This window comes from Vidua macroura, chromosome 7 (assembly GCF_024509145.1).
Source record: "Vidua macroura isolate BioBank_ID:100142 chromosome 7, ASM2450914v1, whole genome shotgun sequence".
NCBI classification, from domain to species: Eukaryota; Metazoa; Chordata; class Aves; order Passeriformes; family Viduidae; genus Vidua; species Vidua macroura.
Genome location: NC_071577.1, coordinates 6,508,700 through 6,535,331, shown reverse-complemented (window position 1 = coordinate 6,535,331; position 26,632 = coordinate 6,508,700). Strand labels below are relative to the sequence as shown.

The following is a 26,632-nucleotide window of genomic DNA, read 5'->3' as shown; positions in this document are numbered from 1 at the left end:
GCAGTGGACAAACTTAGAAAAATGCAGGGAACAATGAAAGGAACATTTACCAACATAATTCTCTGTAACAGAGGATCAGGGAAAACTTGTGGCCATATTTATCCAGTTTCATGCTGAGGGGATGACAAGGCTGAGAATAAAAGCAGTACTTACATCCTGAGCTGCCGTTCGTTGGAACCAGAGTGAAGTTGGAGGCCCAGGGGTTACGCACGATGTCTTGCCAATGAATGGTGTCTGCAAAGCAGAGAAATTTGTTCTGGCCAACATAGACCCCTCCATTCAGTATCTCTGTGAACAAGAGAACAACATACTTGTAAGACTTCAGACAGCTGATTCAATCTATTGCGAAACGTGTGTTGGAGAGAGCACACGAAATTTAAATGCAAAAAAAGTTCTCACTGTAATCTCATTTAATAATCTGAAAACTGGAGGACAAGCAGCTCACAGGATTTGTTAACAGGAACCCTTTATTCACATGCAGAAGAAACCTGATGAAGACTGACACACGGTTGTTTATTTTCTGTTCCAGTGTGATCACATATGGAACAGTTCTGTATTTTGTGGGTAAAATAACCTTCAGCACTTAAATGACTTTAAAACCACAAGCAATCAATCACACTATACTGCATTTCATTCATTTGCAGAAAGGCTTAAAACTTACAATAAAGAACTGTGCTGTGATGAGCCCACAGGACATGAGAAGGGGCCAAACAGCACAAGGTCTGGGGAAGATGTTATATTACAGCCTGTGCTGCTGCAATGCCATCATCCAAAACACTCAAAGCAACAATCCAAATCTCAAACACTGTGGTCCAAAACTCCTATGGACATGCCTTGCTGGAAGCTTTGTGTTAGAGATGGTTTTTGAACAGGTAAAAGTTCCGGGGTTCTTCTTAGGTTGTGGGGCTTTTGTGTTTTGTTGGGGTTTTTGGGTTTTCTTTTTATTTTCATATTTATAGCAGTTTGTTTAAAAACCTGCTCTGTTGCCCTGTCTCTAAAGACTTGATTTATCAAATCTCAACATGAATATGATCTTACAGTTGTTGGTCATAGCACCAGAGTTTCCTCTTGAGCAAAAACTTTTTTTTTTTTTACCCCTAAACCCTTGCTCAAATTCACAATTCCTCTACTTAACCTGTCTGTTATTTCCAAAGCAGGAGACAATGCCTGTGACTTTCATGAAAGTTAACAGGAGATGTGAGTCTAAGACCTTCAGTGTCAGAGCTTCAAGCTGCAGCAGAGAAATGCTGAAGGTTAGTTACTAATGACACCTTGGAATGACATGAAGTGCTGCTGTAGAGCCAGGAGTGCCACACTTTTCACACAGACATGAAGAATAATTCCTGATTAAGGTAGTCTGATAATCCTCATCTGCCAGGAAAACCTTTAAAAGCTGTAGTGGGAATGCAAACCTTTACACACACCATGAAAGGAATTTAAAAGGAAACTTTTTTAAATTTCAGGCTTTACAGGTCACAGCATGTAAATGAAGCAGCCCCCAATCAAGAAATGTATTAAATAAAGGATCATCTGTAAATGCATCTTCCTACCATATTAATCAGTATTACTATTTCTTAGAAACCTCTGGTTTATAAGCTTGGCTTTTCATTGAAAAGGGGCTTATAAATGAGAACAATGATAATAGTCTGATACAGAAAAACAGTCCAGATTAGAGATATAGTAATGATCTGTCTGTATAATATTCTTATGATCACAGAAAAAAACATACAGCATCTGTTAACAATTTTGCTCTGGGGAGAAAGGGGGGCTTAGAAGAACACCTGAAATCATGATTAGTGGTGATTTCTCTGTGTTGTCCCAGCTACACTGGATTACCTAATCCATTATGACCCAAATTTTGATTAAAAAGAAAATAAAAACAATGAAAAACTGTAAAATCTGCATTTATAGCTTCTTAAACACACACAATTGTTGATTAAGCTTTTCTTTGACTTAGACACGGGGTAACTGAGAGGTGTTTTAAAAATTTTTATTCTATTTCCAGTCTCATGTGAAGGGTGAGGCAAAACAGATGTTATAATTCATGCTATCACAGTCAGAAGCCAACTATTTTCTAATTCCAATACATTATAAGCTTTGAAAATTCTCTACCAGTCCACTTCCCACACAGAACTCTACATAGCTCCTCTGTCAGCTGGCACACAACTGGCCCAATTTCTGGGTATCAAGAGCACCCCCCTCATGACAATACCTATCCAGGTTTCTTTCCTGCTAGGAGCTTTGACACATTCTTGTATAGAAGGATCTCAATCTAAAAGTAATTCTAATAGTTTTAATTTGTGGAGAAAGACTTTTTTTTTCAGCATAAAGGTAATCAGGAAGTGTTTAATACACAATCCTTCAGGGAAACCAACACCTTCAACTGTGATTTACTAAAAGTAACCCCAAAAAATGCTCTGACTTGCTTCATCACTGAATAGCAAGCACTGTTTCTGCTGCTTTTCCCAAAAACAGGATACAGTACCTCCAATTTCCCTGCACTGAATCATTTTTTACCAGTGACAGAATTAAAGTTTCCAGGTCATTGATGCGCTGAGGTGCAAATACACCTGAGTAATATCCAAGGTGGGTTCTTGTGGATATTAAGTGACACTGAGATCAATAATTAGATTCAAACTTTAAGTTTAGTACAATCTTTAGAGCACTTGTATTTGACTTTCTGCTTTCTGGGTCCCAGATTCATTTCCACTCCACCTTCCCAATCCAACCTGCTATCCTCCTTTTCTTTACACCAAGTCCTCGGTGTGTGTAAATCAGCACAGATGCATTGGCTTCACTGACTTCAACTCAAAATGCATTTTGCACTTCTTTGCCCTCTCTTAGCAAGAACAATGCCTGGGAAGAGCTAATAAACTCTGTTACATGTTAAGCAAATGAAGCACAACTGTAATCAATATACAATAGAGCTGCTGTATAATGAACTCATCATCATAAAGTCATAATCTCATTTTAATTTACAGCCCTGAAAGTGAGAGATAAAGTTAAACAATGAACAGGAGGAGGAAGGCAGGATCTCTGCCTGTGCAGGCAGCAACAGAAGCCAGGCAAAAAGAGGTTTCTTCTCCTGTGTGCAACACCTGAGGTGCCTCTCTGCTCAGCTCTTTCCAAGGTTGGAGCAGAAGAGAAAATGCCAAGTCCCTGAGTGAATTCTGTGAACAAAGAAGCCAGTTCCTGCCAAAGAAGCCTCAAACCAGATTGCTCACAATTAAACATACTTTAAATACCATTTGGGGGTGAATATTTTTGTCTTCTAAAACAATTTTTTTGTCACACTGGAAAACTGTTAGTGCAAGTATGACCCCGCTAGCAGCAAGTGCTACCCTTGGGCATCCACCCTGCTCAGGGACGTCAAGGTACAAAAGAGGGATTTCTAAGCACAAGACTCACTAGCTTTCACTGGGAAAAGAGTTCCTAGAAGTGCCAGACAACTTTGAACATCTTTCTGGAAAGTGTAACACTTCAGAGTACCACGATCTCCTGGTTTGGCACCAGGGCTGCAGCCCCGTGCCCCGAGCAAAGGAGCAGCACCAAGGGCTTTTGCCACTTGGTTCTGAAATGAATGACAAATCTTACCATCTTCCTTATTAGAACTACTCTAGTGGCTTAAAAGCAGTACAATTCTGCAACCAAAGTTACACAAAAATAACTCAGCATGTGTCCTTGCCACTGAATTCTGTCATTATTTTGCTTATTACTCTCAAATGATTGTGGGGAACTTATATCTGCATATGATTAAGATTCTCTTAAATGGTTATTTACTCAGGAAGCTAAAACTGAAAAGTATTATCTGTTGCTATAGCTGCTATTTTCTTGCTTACATTAGCCTGGAGAAACATTCCCAAAGACTTTGGTAACCTACCATACAATACTAACAGGAGGGATGGAAATGTACAGGTCTCTGGCAACCAAGAAACACAAGCACCTCACACTGAAGTGCCAGGAACACAGACAGGTACACCACACACAGCTCATACTTAGTCTGCCAAATTCAAAAATGGACTCAGAGTTTGATGGAAGTCACTGGAAACACATTATCAGCCACCAGAAGCATACAATCACTGCAAAGGGACACTGGCTCTGCAAGGGTGGCATCTGCTTAGACCAGAAAGGGAAACCACTTTTCTTCTTCCATCTCTTAAAAGGGCATTTTATTGAGCTGACTTTTTTTTTGGTGTACAGTGTAATCCCTCATGGTCTGCTATCCAATTTCTAAAGTGGGTTAAATTGGCAAAACATGTTCTCATTCTGCAATGTATCCTAGAGTGAAAGTTACTCATGTATATTTCTGTGCAGTGGGGGTTGTAAACATCTATTTAGCTGTAGAATCTGTTTCTAAAATTGTTGTAAAATGGTTATAAAATGGCTATTGCTATTCCAGGTTGCAAATTAAAAGCTCTTCTCTGGTGCTGCAAAATCAGCTGGCACTAGGAACTGGAAGATGACATGGTGAGAGGGAAAAGAACTAGCTCTGAAGTGGGCAGGCAAAGGGGAAGGAGTTAATTAGGAAAAACTGGGCTAAGTCTGCTCTAACCACTTCAAAAGCAAACCAGAATATATCTTACACCTTTCAAGCTGGCTATGAAGGAAGAAGCTGTCTTTTACACCCCACCCTATACAGGTATATCCTGCATGTATGTATTATATACCACACGCTGATGACACCTGAATTTCCAAGGTCAGCCTCACTAGGGCTGAAGCACCTTTGCAGGTTGGCAGTGTTTCATCTTCACCATAAATACCCCAGTCATGGGGATCTCTCCTCCTATTTCACCCAAGATGCTAAATGCATCATCTGAAAACAGCTTAGGCCTGGAAACTTCATGCCAAACCAAGTCTTTTGATCCCTCAGCACAGTTCATTGCTGATGAGCCACTGGGAAAGCACTTCAGGTCCATCATTAATAAGCTCTGTCTTAAAGGGTAATGAGAACTGGGTGCTTCAGGAGACAATAGCTCATCCATCAACAATCAAGATCTGAAGTTTTTATACAGATGATTTAAGAAGAGTTGGACTGTGCAAAATTGAAATGTCACATTTGTATTGGGAGATGGGGGTGTTTGGTAATGAAAATGAGAGTTTTAACCTTCTCCATTTCAGCTCAATGACCATACTCAAAAGCTCATGGATGTGGAATCTATATCCCAACCCAGAAGCCCCAGACAGCCTTCGATCTCAATTATACAATTTCAAGTACAGTTTATTTGGGTCATTAGCTGGAAGTCAGTTTCAAGGCTTGACGGTAACAGCAAGATATTCTTTATTTCTATCAAAAGCAATCAGTGTTATGTGCAGCCTGTGGGTTTGTACTTCCAACTGTTCAATAACTAAGAACACTGGGTTGCAGAACCTGAGCATATTTATTTCTACTTATTACAGAACCTGAGCATAAATCTTCTAATCCTAGCCACCTGCTTTGCTGCTTAAATAAAAATGGATCATTTGATTACCTTTCACTGAGTTGGATGGGGTGCTCTTCTCACCACAGAGGTGTGTGAAGACAGGCTCACAGGGTTCTTGCAACCATTCAGCTGCTTCATTAGAGGACAACAGGCTCTGGGCCACTCTTTTGTGGCCATCTCCTCAAAGGGAATATCTATTTCATGAACAGGTTCAGCCAGAGAAGACATTTGTACTTGGATTATTCCTCTGTGCGTGCATGCCTCAAATTCTTCCTTCTCACGGCCTTATTTAAATAAGACACCAAATCATTTACCTGGTGTCCTGGTTTTGCCTGGTTAACTCTGTAAAAGGAAAAAACACTGCAAAATATCCATCCCTTAGGGATGAACATCCCAGAGTTACAAGCTGTGTTCCACGATCACATTTTCCTTTGGGAAGTGCCTGTACGTGTGTGCAAGGCTGCGTCAGGCTCCTGGACACCATTTCACTCTGCACCCTCTGGGCACAAGGTGTGTCAGACACGTGGCCCTAAAGGGTTCTGTGCATGGACAAAGTGATCCAGAATACTACAGAAGAGAGGTAGCAACAGCTGAATCCAATGAGTAACACAAAAGCCCCAAACCCATCCAAAAGGGAAGAAAACACTTGGGTGTGAACTCAGTTTAAGATGTGCTTCTGCTCATCAGAAACAGTCCTGTTCTGAAAGTGTAATTTTGTTTTTTCACTCAATACACTTGGCTTGTGCTAAAGGAAATGGTCTCTGTTCCTAATCCTGCTAGATTCACTGATCTTAGTGGTTTCTCCCTTTACTTGCAGTGAGCACAGCAGCTTCTGCCTACTTGGATCTTGATTCCCTGAAGTACCCAGGCCCAGGTTTACTTTTAAATCATTCCCTTCCCCTCCACTCTGCAGACTTTCTGCTCTGTAATAATTACTCTGCTTTGACAAGGGAGCTTCAAATCAAGGTTACCTTTGTTAACCACACCCCTGTCATCAGCATTACATGTCCTTGATGCTAAATAACCAGGCAGACACTGTCTGACCAGCCCCAGCCCTGCCATTTCCTTTGCAGATGGTAACTGAAGGAGCAGCACTACCTGTTTACAGCTTTACCCACCTCATTCTTTTCCCATCATGAGCTTTTCAAAAGCTGTTTGACCCTGTTGACTTTGCAGGAGGAGGTTTCCTGTAATATATTGGCTCTGTTACAGGGATATTAATTTTCAGGATGAGATGCTAATTGCCTCACTTTGTCCAGTCCAATTCTGAACCTGGTGTTAGAAGCCAAATGCCTTGAGTTACTGTTTACTCAATATAATTTGTGGGCTTGACAGGTAGATTAACAGATATAAACCTTACAACTGGAACAATCCAAGGGGCTTCCTGTGGGTTGCTCCAAGTCAGGGAAAGAGGCAGAACAAGCCTGAAGAAGTGATGACTGGGGAGGGGGACCTCTAGTTACAGCCAGCTTCTACCTAAAGAAAGACTACAGGGGAGCACAGACTCTTCTGAGAAGTGCCCAAGGACAAGAGGCAACAGGCACCAGCTGCAACATGGGAAACACTGATTAGAATTGAGAAAAGTATTGTTCCCAGCTAGAGTGTGGTTAAGCACAGGAGCAGACCTATCAGAGAATTGGTGCTATCTCCACCTCTAGAGATTCTAATAAACAATGAACAACCTGATTCTTGTCTGAAGTTACCTTGCTTTGAACAGAAGATTGGACCAGATGACCTCCAGATATTACTTCCAACCCAAATTATTTTGTCCTTCTACAGTTATTAATCATCTACTACCACAGTATTCACAACACTCCATTAGCAATCCTCTCAATTTTTATCAAAGCATACTTCAATTTAAACTTTTACCTACTTGTAAGCATTTGGTGATACAAACCACCCACCTGGAAGATGACATGTATTTAAAAGCACACCATGTGCACATATAAAGAAATGCTCCAGTATTTGAAATACAGAATGTGTGTCACTGTCCCTCATTTCATGCAAAAGGAACATGTGGACTAAGAATGACAAAACTGCTACCCTTCAATCTTCTGATTTTTGGTTAGCAAAATGAAAATTGCATTCATTTAAGTCACTGGGGAGAATCAGTGAGGAGTTTCAAATTACTGTCTAGGGAGGCAGTGACACATGGCTGGCTCACCCCAGAAGACACTCTTGTGCCCAGTGAGAGCAGCAATATGCCAACAGCCATGAATGAGCACTCATCTCCTTCACAGCAGCCATGACTTCATCCTCAGGTATTTCAGCCCTCCCTGATGGGGACACCTGTGTCCCAGTTACAGGAGCACACTCACGAAGAGGTGAGCTGGTTCTGCAGGGTACTGCTGTGTGCCTCTTCTGATGACACACCACTCCTGGGCAGTGCTTTCCTTCCAGCTGTTCCAAAAAACACACTTCTGAGTATGGATTTCAGCCAGGACACCCAAGTATTCAGACATCATTAAAACCTTCTGAATCCAAACCAAATCATCTTTCCTCTGCCCTTTTCACAGAAGGAGCACAAGAGGTGATGATACATTGTGCACTGGGTGCACCAACAGGGCAAAGTCTCCCTGATATCCCAGCAGGCCCCAGAAAGCCTGGAGGCTCTGACAGATACCCCAGTACTGGAATTTATTTCTGCTGCCTGGTTATCTTTAACAGTGAGCATCCTACAGGACATACTCTGGTGTAATGACCCAAAGCAGCTGTATCAGCACTTGCCTTGCCTGTGTCTTTCACAACACAACCCTTGTTTTCTGCATCAGGCACCCTCCAAATTTGTTCAGTGAAGGCTGAACAAACCCCAGTGTCACTTTGTGTGCCCTCTTGAAATGCCCTACAGCATCCCACTGATCAGCTGACACACAAACCACCTCTCCTGGCTCACTATGGTTGTTTCACATTCATTTTTGCTCATAATTTCTCCAGAGCTTTTGCTGTGACTGGAATGTTTTTCCAGGTGAGTGGCCCTACAACAACACGAGTTACTGCCAGCAGAGCTTCCTAGGGCTTCCAGGGTATTTCCACCAGCTGCAGATTCCTCCACAAACTCTTCAGTGAGCCACCAGTCCAGGTGTCAAGACTGCAGATGCATTCTTCAGTCATCCTCCTTCACCTCTGACTGGTCAGAGTTCTGGTGTAAGACACAGGAACCTAAACCTTGCTGTCCCTCTGCTCCAACAGGGACTCACTCCGCCTCCTTGCTTCCCTGATGTCAAGGGCAGGCAGACAACATTCAAGAGAATCTGAAGAAATATGGGGAAGCACTGGAGAGAGGGTCCTACTCCAGGGCAGAAAAAGAGGAAACTGATGCTCAGGTTCATATAATAGATATGAGGTCCATTGAAACCACCTCTCCACTGAATACTATCTTACATTTCACATCATCTCTGTGGGCCAAATTTGAGAAATAGCACTGAGAGAACTTACTGTTATTTTTTCCCCTGAAGTTTTCACAAAGTTCTCTCCTCACAGGATATTCATCTCATTTCTTCAGCCAGGATGAGGCTGCATTTTTAGACTGATTCACTTTTGTATTGCCAAGACAGACCCAAGCATTTAAAAGCCTCTCCTTGCCAGGACATTTGCTATATAATATTTTGACCAAATGATTACGTCATGTTTAATGTATGCTGGTGGCATACATCCATCAGCTGAGATATGGAACTGTGAGACTGCCACGTCCCTTTTCTCCTGGCATCAGCTCTTTCTAGGACAGTAAATGCTGCATGGCAGTTTGTCTGGCATGGCTGCTGCTTCCAGGCCAGCTTTCCACATGGAAGTCAAGCAGCAGTAGGAACAGAAATCTCAGCAGGGCCAGGGGCATCTGAATGCAGCAGGGCTTCCCTGCAGCACCCCCAAGAGCTTCAGCTCTGGCATTATCTGGTGGTGTATTCTCCAACTCTTCTGACAAACCAAGCAGGCTGCTTCCTATCCCAAGCACATCTGGCACTCGGGCCTTAAACTTGGCATACAGACTGATGGCCTTCTGTCTTGGAGTGCAAGTGCCTCAAGTACATCCTGATTGGCATCAACAGGCAGAAATTCCTTCTCTCTTTGAAAAAAATAGTCAAGATCTGGATGTAGTGGTACTTTCCTCCATTTTCTGAAAGGCTGTAAAAAAATTACTGGCTCCATAGAGCCCTTCTCTTTCAAAACTGTCATAATGTGGCTGGGAATAATCCTGGAAGGGTGCCCAGACCCACGTCCAGCTGCATCCTGAATTTCAGTACAAGTATTTGCATACAGGCTAGTAATTGGCATGCAGCTGGTTTTATGCCAGCTCCAGCAATTGCATAACCCAACTAATCTTTTCTCTGGGCTCTGTGAGGAGAGGAGTCTGTGTCTGCTGAGCTTAAAATTTCTGGATGGGATCTGTTCAAGTATGCTCTCACATTTCTATGCCATGCTGTTAACCTCTCCTGAGATACAGTGCTGACTCTTCAAAGAGGAATTTTAATTGAAATTTGTCTAAGGTAGGAGGTGCCTCTGCCTTTCCCTGGCTCTCCTGTACTGAAACTAGGCAAATGACATGGAAATCCTCCTCCTGCACAGAGGACTGTGGAGGGATTCTTGGCTCCTGCCATCTCTAAGACCTTAGACTGCACTCGCCCTCCCAGTGCTGTGGCTGGGGACAGCCAGATAAACAAAAGAAGGCCTGTAAAGTGAGGCACATGCACATTAATCACAGTAATCAGTAAGACCTCCTTTGTAAATCCATAGATTTGAGAAGGCCTGAGCCTCTACTATCCCAACTCCTATTTTTTTCCCCTTTAACTGCCATAATTGCTAAGAGGTCTCTGTCAGTCCTGCTGCTTGCTTTTGAAGGCACATTTCCATCAGGTTTCAGATCTGATGGGGAGTCAGGGAGCCTGTCTATGTGGCTGAGCCACAGACTCTGTGGTAACACAGATAACGTGTTCCTGCTAACAGTTCTCTGTCCCCAGAACTCACATGCTTTCTGTGACCACACCTTTTTGGCCTTATTATGGCCATTTTCAGTGCATCTGTCATAAGGTAATAGTGAAACAGTGGAAATCAATACAATGTGGCTGCTATGTAAAATAAAATCCAGATTTCAGGCTAATTGTCTTTAAACTATGTGTTGGTTTTGCACAGTCTGGTTTTAGGTAGAGGGGGTCCACAGAGGTGTTTTCTGTGAGAAGCTGCTGGAAGCTTCCACCATGTCTGACAGAGCCAATCCCTGATGGCTCCAAAGATGGACCTGCTGCTGGCCAAGGCTGGGCCAATTGGAGAGATGGGAAAGCCTCTGTGATAACATATTTAAGAAGAAAATCAAAACAAAGTGGGGCACAGTTTTTCTTCTAGCCAGAGAAGAGGAGGAGGTGAGAACATGTGAGGGAACCAGCCTGGAGACACCAAGGTCAGGGAGAAGGAGGGGCAGGAGGTGCCCCAGGGGCCAGAGCTGAGATTCCTCTGCAGGCCCTGGTGAGACCATGGTGAGGCAGCTGAGCCCCTGCAGCCCCTGGGGATCCAGGGGGATGCAGAGATCCATGAACAGCCCCTGGGGATCCAGGGGGATGCAGAGATCCATGAACAGCCCCTGGGGATCCAGGGGGATGCAGGGATCCATGAACAGCCCCTGGGGATCCAGGGGGATGCAGAGATCCATGAACAGCCCCTGGGGATCCAGGGGGATGCAGAGATCCACCCCAGCCCCTGGGGATCCAGGGGGATGCAGAGATCCACCCCAGCCCCTGGGGATCCAGGGGGATGCAGAGATCCACCCCAGCCCCTGGGGAGGTGCCCAGGCCGGAGCAGTGGGTGCCTGGAGGAGGCTGTGCTCCAGTGGCAGACCCAGTGGAGAGGGGGCCCTGCTCCCAGGCCGGAGCAGCCTGGCCTTGCAGGACTGCAGCCCTGGCAGAGTGAGCCAGGGCACAGCAGTCTGGGGAGGCCTGGCTGCCGTGGGAGGCACTCACACTGCAGCAGTTGTGGCAGCACTGCTGCTCAGCAGAGAGGATCCACGCTGGAGAAGTTCACGGAGAACTGTGTCCCATGGGAGGGAGCCCAGGGTCTCACAGGGGAAGGGCTCCTCTCCCAGGGCAGCAGAAGAAAACCTCAGGTGACAAACTGACCAAAACCCTCATAGCCTGTCTCCCTGAGCTGTCAGAAGGAGGGAGAGGCTGGGGGAAGAAAAGATGTTTTAAGGGCTTATTTTACTTCTCATTATCCCCCTCTGATTCTGTTAGTAATAAATTCACTTTGCAGCTTTAAGTTAAGCCTGTTTTGCTCTTGAAGTGTTTTCTCCCAGTCCTTATCTGAACTCATAAACACTTCGTTCATTATTTTTTCCTCTCCTCTGCCCTGTTGTGGCAGGGGAGGGTGAGTGAGCAACTTTCATGGGTGCCTGGTGTTTGCCCAGTGTCAAACCATGACAAACTATTAACCTTGAACCAGGTACTCAGGTCAGGAAAATAAGCACATGTGAATTCATGCCAAAATAACCACTTTGGATACAGGGAGCTAAAGCACTGGGTGACAAAGTGCTAAGCACAAGAGATAGTTCAGGGTGAGTGCATTCCCTGTTTTAGGACCACCATCACTCTCCTCAAGTGTCTCCTAGTTCTTCCAGCTGCTCTTAAATAGGAGCTCTTCTCATCCTCCACCAATCCTAATTTTAACAATATCTCACCCTCCATTCTGGCTTTTTAAAAGCAACAATAAAAACCTCTCACAGCACATGTCACAGTTGAGATGGCCACAATACACAGAGCATCACCACACAGTTTCAGAAGGCTTTAAACCTTTGCCCATACACAGTAACACCTTACCACAGCAGAAGGCTTCAGGCACCTGCCCATACAGAGTAACACCAGGACACTTCACAAGGCTGCAAGCATCTGCCCTTCTTGTCCTTCAGCCCAGCCTTTTCTACCCTCCTGTTCATGCAGTGCACCTGTGTGCCCTCTGCTCCCTTTGGTGGTTGCTCAGTGCACCTGGGCACTCCATGGCTCATTGCTGTCAATGCTGCTCACCTGCTTCTCACAGCTGTGCCCATGGGGGATGAGGCTGGGCTGCAGCCCCACTGCCAATCACCACAGCCTGTGTGCCACAGCACAGCCCCACTGCCAATCACCACAGCCTGTGTGCCACAGCACAGCCCCACTGCCAATCACCACAGCCTGTGTGCCACAGCACAGCCCCACTGCCAATCACCACAGCCTGTGTGCCACAGCACAGCCCCACTGCCAATCACCACACCCTGTGCGCCTACAAAACCCCTCTTTCTTTCCTTCCATCACTATTTTGATGGTTACAAACATTCTCCCAAGACACCCCTTTCTTCCCCCAGCAGAGGCATTGCAGTGAACCCAAAGTGCTCTCAGTGATGCTGCAGTAGATCAGGAGAGATGCTGTGGCCTGTTGTGACACAGAAGTAAAACTGCAGTGAGATCTGGCTCCACTAACAGGACATACTCAGCTCTCAGTAGTGGCATTTTCTGACCCATTCCTGTTCTGTATCCAGGAGTGTGGGTTGCCTTCCTGGCCATATTTGATAGCAGAATATATATTCTTTCTGGCAGAAGGATCAGTTTGCTTCCAGAGTTTTACTGCAGTTAAACCAGCCCAAACAGTCTCTCTCTGCAGGCAGCAAATGTGTGGTTTGTCCTTGTCTACACTCCTGCTAAACTGCAGCTGGCACTGATTGATGGTGTTTGTTTCAGTGAGATCATTTTTAATAATGTAGACAACAGGAGGGAAGATCAAGTGCCCTGACCCACCAATTCTGCTGTACTAACTGCTATCCTTAGCAATAAGAACAAGTCTTAGTAATTTTTTTGCCAAAGCCCTTCCCAAATAACCCTGCACAAGAGAGGGGGAGCAGTTGAACAGCCCATGGGATGTGAGCAGAGTTGCTGAGGGGGAACCAAAGCAACTCCTCTCCCAGCCTCAGGGCTCAGCTAAGTCAGATTCAATCCTGAATCTCTTCCCCTGCACTGCCCAAGGTTACCTTTGTGGTTTCTCTTACCATAGGCCTTTAAGATCACAAATTATAAACAAATAAATCATTCTATAAGATCTCCTGAATGGTAATTTCATTCTCAGTCCATGGAGCACCATGCCCAGAACTTAAAAAATATTGGTAAAGGGATGGGAATATTCACCCAATCCAGTATAGGGAGGGATGGTGTTCTTGGAATTATTGTAACTCTTTATTTGTCTTTAATAACCTGTCTTTCTCTTGAGCTTCAGGTGTCCTTGTTCAAATTGCAAAGGCAGTGTAAGGCTGCAGAAGTTATAAACCTTGCTATGCCTGGTCTTCAAAGGCTACAAAACATCTGTTGGCTGGCAAGAGCAATTAATTAGCAAAATTGAAAAGATGGTTCCTTTGAACAAAGGCTTGGATGAAGCAGGGGAGGGGGAGGTGACTCCAGGAAAGTGTAGCCTAGTGAAGGCCTGTAAGCTGTGTGCCTCTGGGCAAATTCCCAAGGCTGAAATCTCAAGGAATTTAATGCTTCTTAATTCCACAGGATCTTTAATTACAGCCAAGAGAAGGCAATGAGATGTGATGTCAATGTTTAAATGAAAATAAAGATAATAAAAAGCCTGTCAAATTTATCAGCCAGTCTCCCAGACACAGTCCCACACACGCTGAGCACCTGGGTGGGTGCTCAGAGAAAATAACCAATTCCATGAGCACAGTGACAAGAGAAGAAAATAAAAAGGCTCCCAAACCACCCTCCCCACACCTTCTTAGAGGCTGTCTCCTCATTTTGCCTGAGTGATTTCTGGAAATGACAGTGCTGGTACATGTGCATTTTGGGAAGAACTCATACTCTCACATGAATTAGACCAACATCCACTTAAAAACCATCCTAGTAATTATGGACTTAATTACAGGTTTGGGTGTTTGCAAGACACTTTTTTTTTTTTTTTTTTTGGAAAGCAAAGCTAACCCTTCTAACCCTTCCAGCTAATACCCCTCAGTGGTTCAACAAAACTCCCACTGGGCCACTGCACAAGGTGCGTGTGTTGCCAACTCCAGCTGCAGTTTTTAGATGTTTGGTTATTTTTCACCCAAAAGCTGCCAGGTACTTCCCAGGGGAGCTTAGGATTGCTGAGGAATTTTTGCAGGTAACAAGCAATGTTCCTCCTCTGCCTTTCCCAAGGCTGGAAAAGCAGCACTTTCTTTGGCATGGGGCTCAGTGCTCAGGGCCCCAGCTGAGGGCACCATCTCCCTCTGTATCCATCCTTCCAGTGAATTTGCCAGGTGTCAAACTGTCTGGGAAGGGGTAGGCTGGTTCACCAGGGAAGAAGAATTGGGTGACAGCAAGAATTTGGATAAGGAAGCCCAGCTCAGCTCCTCCCCCTGTCCAAGCCCTTCCACTGGCAGGAGTGTCAGCTCACCCCGAGCCAGCTCCAGCCCCTTTGCCTAAGGTGAGCAAAGGAGAAATGTCCCTGGCTGCATGCCAGCACTTGGCACAAGAGGGACAAAGTGCCCAGGGCTCCAGCAGCCACGCTGAGATCTCTGGAGTCACACTTTTACCAGTCTGGGATGCAAAATATTATCTCTGAGAGCGCCCTGGCAGTGTTGCCAGGACCCAGTGGACCCTGCCACAGGTGCTGACACCTCTCTTGCAGTTGCTCTTCTGCACCTGCTCCTGAGTTATGGAAGAAGTGCTTTAAGTCCAAGCAAGCTTGAATCTGAGTTTAGCTGCCCAGCTCTGACACACAGATGATAGCTGGTCAAGCAGAGGAATGCAAGCACCAGGCACCAGCTGCTTCTCCCCAGCATGCCAGCAGGCCACAGGTAGCATCCTCACTGTAAATTAAAATTAAACCTGCCAGATGCATATTAGGGACTCAGAGGGATCTAAAGAAATCTCTGTTAAGAGAAAAGCCCCATAAAGAGACTCACTGCACTCTCTTAAAATAAGACAGAAGAAAAATATGGCCACATATCAAATACACAGGAGAACAACCTTAAACTGATAAACAACCACCTATAATTAAAAATTAAGGATTTTTTTCTTCAATGATTTTGATTTCTTTTCAGAAATAATTAACCTTTCCTAGCATATGAAATGTTTCTGCCAGACAAGAATAAACAGAAGACTAGATGTGTCTCAAGGCTGAAAAAAAAAAAATCAGATCTGTGCAGTCATGGGGTTCCTGTACATTTTCCCTTTAAACCCATAACTCAGTTTTATATTTACTTTGTTAATTAAAACTGAGATTTATTAAATTTGTATCTTAAAAATCCAATAAAGAAGAAGCCACCATAGGCAAAAGCATTTCCCTTGGTACAGCTGTTAAAGTGGCCTATCAATCAGCCATGAACACAGATACACAACTGACTGTGCCTATCAGAAAATGATAAACCCACATCCCACTGATGGAGGGAAGTTTTGATCATCAGCAGCACGTGCCACTATCCCACAAATACAGAACTGTGTTCCATACAGGTAACTTCAAGGTGACTTTTTCCCTCTGAGGTATACTATGCATTATTATTATTATTATTATTATTATTATTATTATTATTATTATTATTATTCCTCCAGTAACACCTAGCTCAGAAGTGACCCCAATGCAAGTATCCTGGATGCAGAGAAGCAGGAGAGCAGACAGAGCTCTATAAATAAGGGATACCAAAAACATGCTGTTCTTTCCCTCAGAATTTTTTCCCAATAATTTTGAACTGTTCATTAAATATCCAATACACTTTGCCTGAGCAAGCAAGACACTGAACTAAAAAGCAGACATGCCCTGAGAGCTTTCAGTGCTTCCCCTGGCTGAAGGTTATGCTGAACTTGACTCAGGGTGAATGCATTGCCTGGATTTTGTGAAGAGCATGTTGGGTCAGACAGGAGGCACGGCAGAAAGTGGATGGGATGTTAGCATGAACTTCCTCTGTGCTTCTCTCTCACTGCTTGGAAAAATACATATTAAAGAGAGAGAAGAGTCTTTAACTTTTAACTTGGCTCTGAATTTGCAGAAGGATGTACTGACTTGAGAAGTTTCTGATTGTTTGTTCATACATTGTGAAATAAACCTTGTGACTGATGAACTTCTAGAAAACCCTGTGAATGTGTCAGCATCCTTCTAAATAAAACACATCCAGTCTTCTTACATGGTACTCTACTAACAGCTGTAACAACCAAAGCCTAATTATACAAATTATTACAGTCAATATTTTGGCCTGAGTGTGGCTCTTGGTGGTGCCAAACACTTGTAATGTGTTAAGGGTGAAACTTGTAATGAAGAATTAACTCTAGGCTTTGAGTTTCTTCACTCTCCATGCAAGTGAGATTTCTCAAAGACTACAAATACGTTTTGCTGTTGCTCTCAAATGTTTTCATGTGTTTGCTGTGATTGTTTGCACGTGTGAATTCCTTGTGTATCACTTAAAACCAGAAAAATCCATGTGGATAACCTGAAATGTCTTTCACTGCCTCCTATGGCCTATGAGAGTTTCTACCAAGGACCAGAAATGAATGCCATGAGCAGCACAAGCAGCCCTTCAAATAACAACTAAATTTAACTCCACTGCAATGCTTTTATCAGCACCTTCTGCAGAAATACCTATTGTGTTAATTTGACTGAATTGCTCTTTAAAGTATTTTCACTTGGAACAAATATAAAATCATCCTGGATAACCTGAAAATATTTCTGTCACTACTGAACTTTATACTTGTGGAAAATCAGTGCTCATGTATATTATTAATATATTACTAGTACAAAATGGAGTGACCCATTTAAAGGCCAACCAAATGCTCAAAAAGACAAATATAAATACAAGAGACTCATGTGGATTTTAAATTAATCAAGGCCTTTAGGAAGATTAATTAATACCCAAATAACTGTCATTCCTGAACTGTTTCTTGGTCAAGATAACTTAGTTATCAGCTCCCAGCCTGGAAATTAGGAACTGGAAAAATACTTGATTGATACAATACAACACAGTAATTAAATTATTGAAGCAGATAATGCCTATAATCAATGAGAAAAACCTAGAAAGGGTCTCAGTGCATGTTATTATACTATATATATATACACTATATACTATATATTATACTCTATATATATTGAGACAGTATTTTGTGTTTAGGTTTAGATGTTTATTATTTTTATTTATATTACAAGTTGTGAGTTTTACAGTATTTTACTAATAAGCTACAAAATAGTTAACTATTTTTTGTTATAAGGTTTTTTAAGGCTAAACTATCTAATTAAGAAATGGCACTTAAATTATTTTTACTTCTAACTTAATAACTGATCACTTGAAGTCTGTAATGTGGATTTTCCTGTCTAATTACAAAATACTACTTAAACTTCTGAAGAAAAAGGTGAAGAAGAATAATTAGTTACTGTTCTAAAACTTTTATTTTGCTCTCTGGATATTGTTATATTCTAAAACTTTAAACTTTAAGTTTTTTAATTAGTGATATTATACACTTTAAATTAAACTACATATTTTTAATCTTAGCATTATGAAATAATTTTGGAAGGTTTTATTACAGCCTCAGGTTAAATATAGTATTTTCTTGTGGGTCTGTGCCCTTTAGCACAGCAAGTTTAAAATTCTCAACATCATACCACAAAAGAGTTGGTTTCCTTGGATTTCAGTTTGTCTCAGTTTACTAAACGTGGCACCTTTTTATAGGGATTTCATCTCTTTATACAAACAGCAATTAGAATGCCAGATGATCAATCCCAGAGAATTTGCAAGTTTATGGGACACAGAACTTACAGGACATTGCAGCTGCCTCTCCCTAAAAGCCATTGCTGACTATTTAGTGGCAATCAGTTGGTAATCCAGAATTTCAGAACCACTCGGCTCTGGGGCACATGGAGAATGCACTGCTGGGTTTAGAAGTCAAATTGAGGTCACTGGAAAGTCTCCCCTCTTCTCAGTGAGTTCAAGTTCTCTTTTCTGACCACTCTGCACACCCACAATCCCATGGAAGCACACGGTATTTTCATTTCTGACAGATTTTAAGCCACACCTGCTGACGTGCTACCCTGGTGCCTCTTCTCAGGGGTGGGAGCTTTCACTCATTAATTACAGAATATTCCAGGGCTCACTGCAATTGGCCTTTAGCCAGCTTCCCACAGAGAAAGCCAGAGTAACTGGAAGATATTTCATCATACCCTGACACTCCATATTTCTCCATCACTGACAGGACCATCATCCTGCAAAAGTCCATTTCCAACTCAGCTGTCTGAGAAGAATGAAAAATCATTCCTCTAAAATGTCTAAGCAAGGGAAAAAAAAAAAAAGATAAATAGATTGGACCTAATTTAAAAGTTGTTGGGAATGGAAAATGACATGAGAAGACACAGCACTAGTTTATTTAGGACAACAGCCTCTGGCATGGGCTAAAATGCCCATTTTTGGTTAAGGCAGGCAAGTGGTCTTTTCCAAAGCTTTGCTTCTCTGGGGGATTCATATTGTAGAGATAATCTCGGTACAGATATGATGTCCTTTGCTCTAGCACCTGTCACATACCCCCTTTCTTGTCTTGCCAGGCTCTCAAGGGGCCATGCCTGCTCTCTGGAGTAGCGAACAGAAGGCATCTGTCAGAGTGCCAGAGGTTGTCATTAAAAACAAATGGAGAAATAACAACAAAATAAACACCCAGTGCTTGGGAGCCTCTGCCAAAACCTCTCCAGTTTAAGATGTCACTGTTGCTGTAACAAAAGGACTGGATGAAATGCACTTACACGTGCCAGTGTTGCTACCTTAATAAATTCCTGGCTGTATGAACAATTTTGTGCTCTGCTTTATTCCAAGAGTAAATACCACTGCTCAAAAAACCCCCACTACCCAAAACACCATAAGCTCTGCTAAAAGTGTATTGTCCAAAGGATGAAAGCTCTGCCTTCCCTTCTATCAAATATGTAAATCAAATATGACACCTTACAAGCCTCTCAAATCAATTGTTACCATTTTCTTTGGTTTATTTAATCAACAAGCAGAAAGAGCAACTCACATCTATCAAAAAAGAAAGAGGAGACAAAAGTTGTCCAGGGAACTCAGAGTTCTGAAATACTCTGCATTTATATAGCACAGAGAAGGGAAAACCCACAGGCTGCAGTTCCAGAATAAAGTTCACATTGATTCCTACTTCCTACACACTGCTGGATCAAATACCATACCCATTATTTATGACTGGAGGTTCTTAAGTAATAAAAACCCCATAAAACATCCCATTTTTTCCTTCTCCCTTGTATATACACTCATTTTGCAAAATGAGTGTGTTCTTGCTTCAGCCCAGGGCAATCTGCAATCCATCCCATTACCACCCAAGACAGCACATTTAAAACAGAAAGCTACAACTATAGTGTATGACACTCCAAGGCTTTTTACTTAATACTGGTTTTGGCACACCTGTGAGGTTTCTAGGCCAGAAAACAAAACTGGCAGTAATCTGCCATGATATTTCTGGTGCAAAGGCCACAAATAAAAGGCATTTAGTCATAAGAACCAATCCAAGGCAATTCCTAGTACCACCATTGTGTACTATGCAATGAAATTCTCTTTGCATAGTGAACAATGATGAACAGTGAAAGAAGGCAGAGATCATGAGAAAACACTGTAAATCTATAAAAAGTAGTTTCTGCACAGGATTTTCCTTCTCCCTCTTAAAATTCAGATTGAATTTTATACTCCAAAGCAATTAAAACATTTAAAAAAGCCTCCTGAAATGTCAACAGTTCCATGAATGGTGGGGGGGGGGGGGGGTCTATAGCCAGGAACTCATCTCATCAAAGCAAAGCTCTTGCAAAGTTTTCCCAACAGCTGAGGTACAGCATCTTCCTGATGTTATCACTGACTGAAGGAAGTAAAGCTGATTGTTATTTGTAAGATTCAGTTTCTTGACAAATCACAGGCCTAAGTAGTCATGGATTGCACACTGATTTTAGCCTTTCTTTAGGACTCTGTGTAAGGGGTGGCAGCATGAGAAATGAGTAACTTACTGCAGCTCAGAAGGAGGTAAAACAGCTGATGCATTCAAGGAACCAGATGTTCTCGTGAATATTTGCAAAACTGAGTTGAAGCCATCTGGTCTCAATGCTTTGCCACTTGGAAGATGTGATACTGCATTCTCAGTTTCCTCTGTTGATATTGCTGATTCTAATTGAGGTTTCCTTTCCTCTGAGGGTCACGGTGTTTTTAAGTTTCTCCCAGAAATTACACCCGGATTCAAAAGTGACACTTTCCAATGTGAAAGGGAGTTCAAATGAAACTGAACAGAGGCCCCATCCCTTATTCATTCCCCATGTGCCCCAAGCATTGGAAAGGGATCATCAGGTACCAGTAACAGACTGATGTTTTCTCCAAACCTCAGTTTTCCTTTGCACTTCAGTCACAGGTGACACTTTGTGGTCCTGACACCATGAGGTTGGGGAGCAATGAACTTTGGCTTGCAAAGCCCAGGGAGTTATTTTAAGACTCTCTGCTCTGTGTCTAGGGCGCCCTTGAACACTTGTGCCTGCCAGGCTGTCCCATGGAGGTTATTATCTCACACCAGACGCCTGTTTCACAGGGATTTCTCAGGTGGTGCAACATTCCCAGGGCAGCCCTGCACTGGCCCCTCAGTTTGGGAAGGACGTTGAGACACTCGAGCGCATCCAGAGGAGGCAACGAGGCTGGAGAGGGGCTGGGAACACAAACCCTGTGAGGAACCACTGAGGGAGCTGGGGGTGCTCAGCCTGGAGAAAAGGAGACTCAGAGGTGACCTTGTCACTCTCTACAGCTCCTGAAAGGTGGCTGTGCTCAGGTGGGGTTGGGCTCTTTGTCCAGGCAGCACTGACAGAACCAGAGGACACAGTCTCAAACTGCACCAAGGGAAATATAGGCTGGATATTAGGAAAAAGTTTTTCACAGAAAGAATGATAAAGTACTTGAATGGTCTGCCTGGGGAGGTGGTGGAGTCACCATCCCTGGATGTGTTAAGAAAAGACTGGATGTGGCACTGGTGCCATGGTTTAGTTGAGTTGTTGGGGCTGGGTTGGACTCAGTGATCTTGGAGGTCTCTTCCAGCCTGGTGATTCTGTGTTTGTGATTTACCTTTCCATGAGCTTGCCAAGGGTTATCACCAAGTAACAGGGTTGGGGAGACAGCTCTGGTGGCTCACTAGGGTTTGGCTACACCTGGCCAGTTGGAGGCCAGCAGCTTTAATCAGTGCATCTTTGAAAACAGAGCACCTGAGTGCCTTATTTTATCAGTGCTGAGGCCTTAGTATGGCACTCCAGCCCTAGTGATGCCTCAGGTTTTAGCTTTTATATTTTTCACATTCTGTACTACTTTAGTGTGCACTTCTGAGTTTCGTATTAGGGGATGGTGAGCTCTCTTCACAGAGTAGGGAGACAAAACAATTCCTTCTCTAGCTGGAGACCAAGGACAAGTGATCCAGATCTCAGACCCAAGAACATAAACAACGTGGGCTGAAGAGAGAAAAACAAGAAGGATGGAACTTCATGGGTTGGAGCTGTAATTAGACAATTAACTCCAATATGCAAATGGACCAGAACTTATAAAAGTAAGAGACCCCATGACCAGTTGTGCATTTTGTGACCATTTTGGTTCATCTTGGGTGCAGCCCTGGCTGAGCTCTTGCACTGCTCAAGGTGGATCCATTGAGGCCTTTTAATAAATCCCTGCTTTATTCTTTAACTCTGTCCAGCCTCTGCTCTAGGTCAGCCTTCACATGGCATCATGAGGAGCTGTGCTTATTTACAGCATTTGCAAATCCTGCCCAAATCTTCAGCTCTGCCCTTCAGACATGTTATTTCTGCCTTCCTGTGTACTCATCCTCTCTGTGAGAGGTCACAAGTCATCACTCAGGAGAAAAAAGCTCCATCAGGATAAATGAAAACTGCCCTTTAGGGATACTTGCAGCAAAGCTGCTTTTGTGCTGGATGGTCCCTGGGTTCCTTCTGGAAGTGGGCTCTGCTGCAGGACTGCCTGATGCCACACCTGGGCACATAGGCAGTGTGAACACACGGTCTGTTTTCAGTACACTCTGCTTGGAACAGAGCTTTTCATTTCTGGGTATTGGGAGGGTTTTTTAAAAAAATCAAATGGGCTACATAAAGGAAATGTCAACTTAATGGTTCATGAAAGCATCTTCCTGGAGAACAAACATTAACTGTTCAGCATAACTGAACATGAAATTTTCTGCTCTGGAACAGGCTGTGTATGCAAGTTTGCACAGAAAGGCCATCTAGAAGATGGAGCTGGCATAACACTGACACCTGCAAAACAATCTGAACAGTCCCTTCCCCAACTGCTTTCTCTGGGCAAATTCAAGTAAATCAGGACAAAGAATTTTTGACACTTCTGAAGTCTGCAGCATTATTATTGGAAAAATGTTCCTATCAATTTTTTTCTATGCCCAGTTAATTGTGTTACTTCTAGTAACAGCCCATTCCCCATGTCTGGGCTTTATCTTTCAGTATTAAAGCAAAGAAAGAAGTTATGCTTTTGTTGCTGCAGCATTCCCTGCCCTCCTCCACAGTATTTCATGCAAAATTGAAGACCTTCCAAATCTGGATTCTTTCTTACTTGGAAAAATCCTACCAACAGGAACCAGTTACTAATATTCCCTGCTGCCACCCCATTTCTGTAATGGCAGGCTGCTTGCTTTGTAGTTCATTATAACAAGGCAGAACAAACCTCACAGCATGTCAGGAATAGAAGTGTGCCCATGTACTGGGAACATGCTTCTGTTCCCATGTGAATGCACATTGTTTCAGCAGAGCTTTGATGACACGGTGTCAGAAATAAACCAGCAGAGAGATTGCTCCTGTCAAGTAATCACAAACACCCAATTTTAGTACTGCAGGATGTTTCAGCTCTAACAAGGACCAAGCAGAGGGAAAGCTGTACCCGTCCCTGCCAAGTTCAGGAAGAACAAGGTGAAATTGGAGGTGAACTGAGGTTGCTGGCATTGGAGACTGAAATCTTATAATTTATAGCTTAAACATCTTCATGAAGGACTTTTGCCTGTTATAGCAAAACTGTACTATAGCTGCAGAGAAAACCACCAAAACCCTGAATGGGGTCCTGGACTGCATGTTGATACTGAACCCCTGTCACTCCCAACCCCTTCCCTTCCCTTCCCTTCCCTTCCCTTCCCTTCCCTTCCCTTCCCTTCCCTTCCCTTCCCTTCCCTTCCCTTCCCTTCCCTTCCCTTCCCTTCCCTTCCCTTCCCTTCCCTTCCCTTCCCTTCCCTTCCCTTCCCTTCCCTTCCCTTCCCTTCCCTTCCCTTCTTTCTCACCTCTTTTACTGTTAAATAAAATATATCACGGTTTTCGGCACCAGCATCTAACCTCATTTGGTTTCCATCATGTTTTTGGGTGTCTTTCAAACCTTTCTGGGGTCAATCCATTTGATTCACAGAGGCTTAGTTTCCTTTAGTCTTCTGTATTAATTTGGATTGTAACAGCTGGTAGAAGGGGTGTGTGCAGAGTGCCAGAGTTCTGGCATTTTGAGAGTCAAAGAAACTGATGAGCATCCCCTGAGAATGCCATGTCTTGTGCCCAGCTGCAGCTTCTTCTGGGTAAGTGGGTTGAGGAGGCTGTGGTAAAAGTCAAGGGCCTGGCACTAAGAAAATGCTTTTCTTGGGTTCCTGTGGAGTTTAGCAGAATCCTGCTAAAGCATTGGGAGGTGCAGGCTTGGATCTGATGGTCTGTGCCAGGCCTGCCCAGACTCCAGTGCTGCACAGACCCCCATGGGAGAGGAGGTTTCACCATCACTGAGCAGTTGGTGTTCTCACTTCTCACAGCAGAAGCAGCACATTCCTCATTAAATTTTCCAATGTGACATCACAGAAAGCTCAGATCTAACAAATCACTGCGATGACAAGCCACCTCGAGATGACTAATTCCTGAAATCAATTATAACACTGGGAAGAGAAAAAAAAATCTTGAATCTCTTTTAGAAGAGAATGGAAGCAGATAAGACAGCATTTCCAGGGACTCCCAGGCTGGCCACACCAGCAAGAAAAATGAGTATTTGTTAGTTTTGCTATCACGACTGCAGTGTAACTACCTAGGGCTCACCCCATTTAAAAACAAGAGGAGACACTGTTTTTTGGCTAAAGCCCCAACAAACTTCAGTGGTGCAGTATGAGGACCACAGCCTCAAAGGAAGGGCAGATTTTATTATTATGTATTTACAGGCTCTTCTGGCAAATCCTGCTGCATCCAAAGAGTGCCAAAATAGCTATGCTAGTTCTGCTGGCCCAACACTTGTTTTCTGCACTGACTGCTTTGGCCAATGAAATATCTCCACCGCCCAGGACTGAATTGCTGCAGGAGAGAGATAAATTTGTAAGTGATATTTTGATTTGGGATTAAATCATTAGTATTATCTGGCCTAGTTTCCTGAACCAGTAAGTGAAGACATGTTGTTGTAGATGAGAAAATAATCCAGCTGTAAAGCTGCTACAGAAAGAAAACATGGGAAATGGTTTCATAACCATGTTAGGTGAAGCCTGCCAGTCCTGTTTTCAGGAGATTGGAAATTCTGAAGTCTGATTTCATTGTCTTTTAAGCTGAAAGTCAAAAATTTAAATTCCTTTATCAAAAAAAGATCCCTTTTTCAGATCACTTGAAACATTTCATTTCAACAAATGTAAATATTTCCCTTTGATTTGCCCTGAGAAAAATTTAATATATATTACAAAGGAAAATATTCAAAGCAAAATGTATTTTTTAAATAAAAAGCTGAGATAGTGCATCAGCAGAACTGTCCTGGGAGAGTTAGGAAATCCCCAAAGTAACTTGTGCTGAAACAGCCTCCCCTACAAAATCAATCCAGTTCTGAGAGAAGCACATATTGCCACTGAACATTATTCACTTGCAGCTTTGCCAGGGTCCCATTTAGACAGTCTCATGGCCCAAAAAAAGCCCAGAGGACAAGCCCTGAAATGATCTGTCCTTCCACCAATTAGGCTCAAAACACTCTCTAGGGCATAATGAAGAACAGAAGAGCGTGTTCCCAGCTGGGAGTGAGAAAAAGGGATAGCTGCTAAAACAGGAGCATTACTGCAAAGAGAATATTTGGTATATTACTTAATTAGAAGAGTATTTTCTGCTCTTTCTTGCTAGTTTACAGTACTCAAAATGTCCTGCAAAAAGTGGAGTGCATGAAAACTGAAACAAACAGGTTTTACATTTTCATCATGTTCACAACTAACTCTAATTAAGATCTTTTCTCAAAATATGCAGAATCTAAAAAGAAAGTGTGCATTATCTTGGGAAACTAAAAATATGCTTCCCCAGGCAATAGTAAGGTTGTCCTGTCAGAAAGCTCCCTGCTGCCTTGAAATCTTGACAGGAGAGTATGATGATAACGAGATATTAGCAGTCGTACAAAACTAGCAGAGAGGACTGAAATAAAACATACCATGAGAGAGTGAACTGCTTTTTCTCATTACCATTTTGATTAGAAATGTATAAAAAGCCAAGAAATGTTTTCCTCATTACCTTTTTGCAAGAAAGGTCATGAAAGGGCTTCCTGATGTCTTTAAGACAAGGGATGACAGCACTGTGTGATGAATACTTATTTTCATGATATTTGCCTGAAACTTTCAAATCTTTAGGAAGTTTGGCATGTTCACTCTGAGTGAGTTCCAAGCCACTTGTTAAAGATAATACACAACAATTTTACACAGCAAGCTTTCAAGTTTTTAAGGAGACAAGACAAAATAGCTGTCAGGGCAGCTAAGAAAAGTTCCTAATGTGATGATGCCTTTTTGTCCCTAATAACTTAGAGAGTAATTTGTTCTCGCTGTCACTGAATTCACCTCCATTTCACTAAAAGAACAACATCTGGAGCCACCTGAGACAGCTGAGTCACTTGAGACACTTGGTGGCACCTCCTGCTCCCTGCCTGGGCAACTGTAAAATCAGGGTAATGGGCAGCAGGCTTTGTGGTGGATTGTGGAATGGATAAGGATTCACTCAGAAAAGCAGAAAACTTTCAGGATTCTCAGCAGCTCCTGTCTCCTTCCCAGTGTAAAACAAATGCTTCACAAAGAAAATGCTATGGGCAGAGGTGCATATATTTGTCACACTAACTGCATGGGGATTGGGCACTTGTGGAAGGTGTCCAGTGTGCCTATAAGTACCAGAAATGTCCAGCTGGGACATTGCCAGTGGCCTGGCAGTCCAGTCCATATGGGAAAAGGGATGGTCCTTAGGGAGAGGAGGTGGCCTGACTTCTCTTT

The 26,632-nt window shown here is 43.2% G+C and overlaps 1 protein-coding gene across 2 annotated transcripts in view; it reads right to left on the bottom strand.

The window, feature by feature from the left end:
• The window catches only part of ERBB4 (erb-b2 receptor tyrosine kinase 4), a 577,762-nt gene that overhangs the window by 188,234 nt on the left and 362,896 nt on the right, over positions 1 to 26,632 (bottom strand). For both annotated transcript variants that reach the window (XM_053982239.1, XM_053982236.1), the window contains exon 4: positions 154 to 288. In XM_053982239.1, the coding sequence (XP_053838214.1) occupies positions 154 to 288 (135 nt within the window). The remainder of the gene's footprint in view (positions 1 to 153; positions 289 to 26,632) is intronic.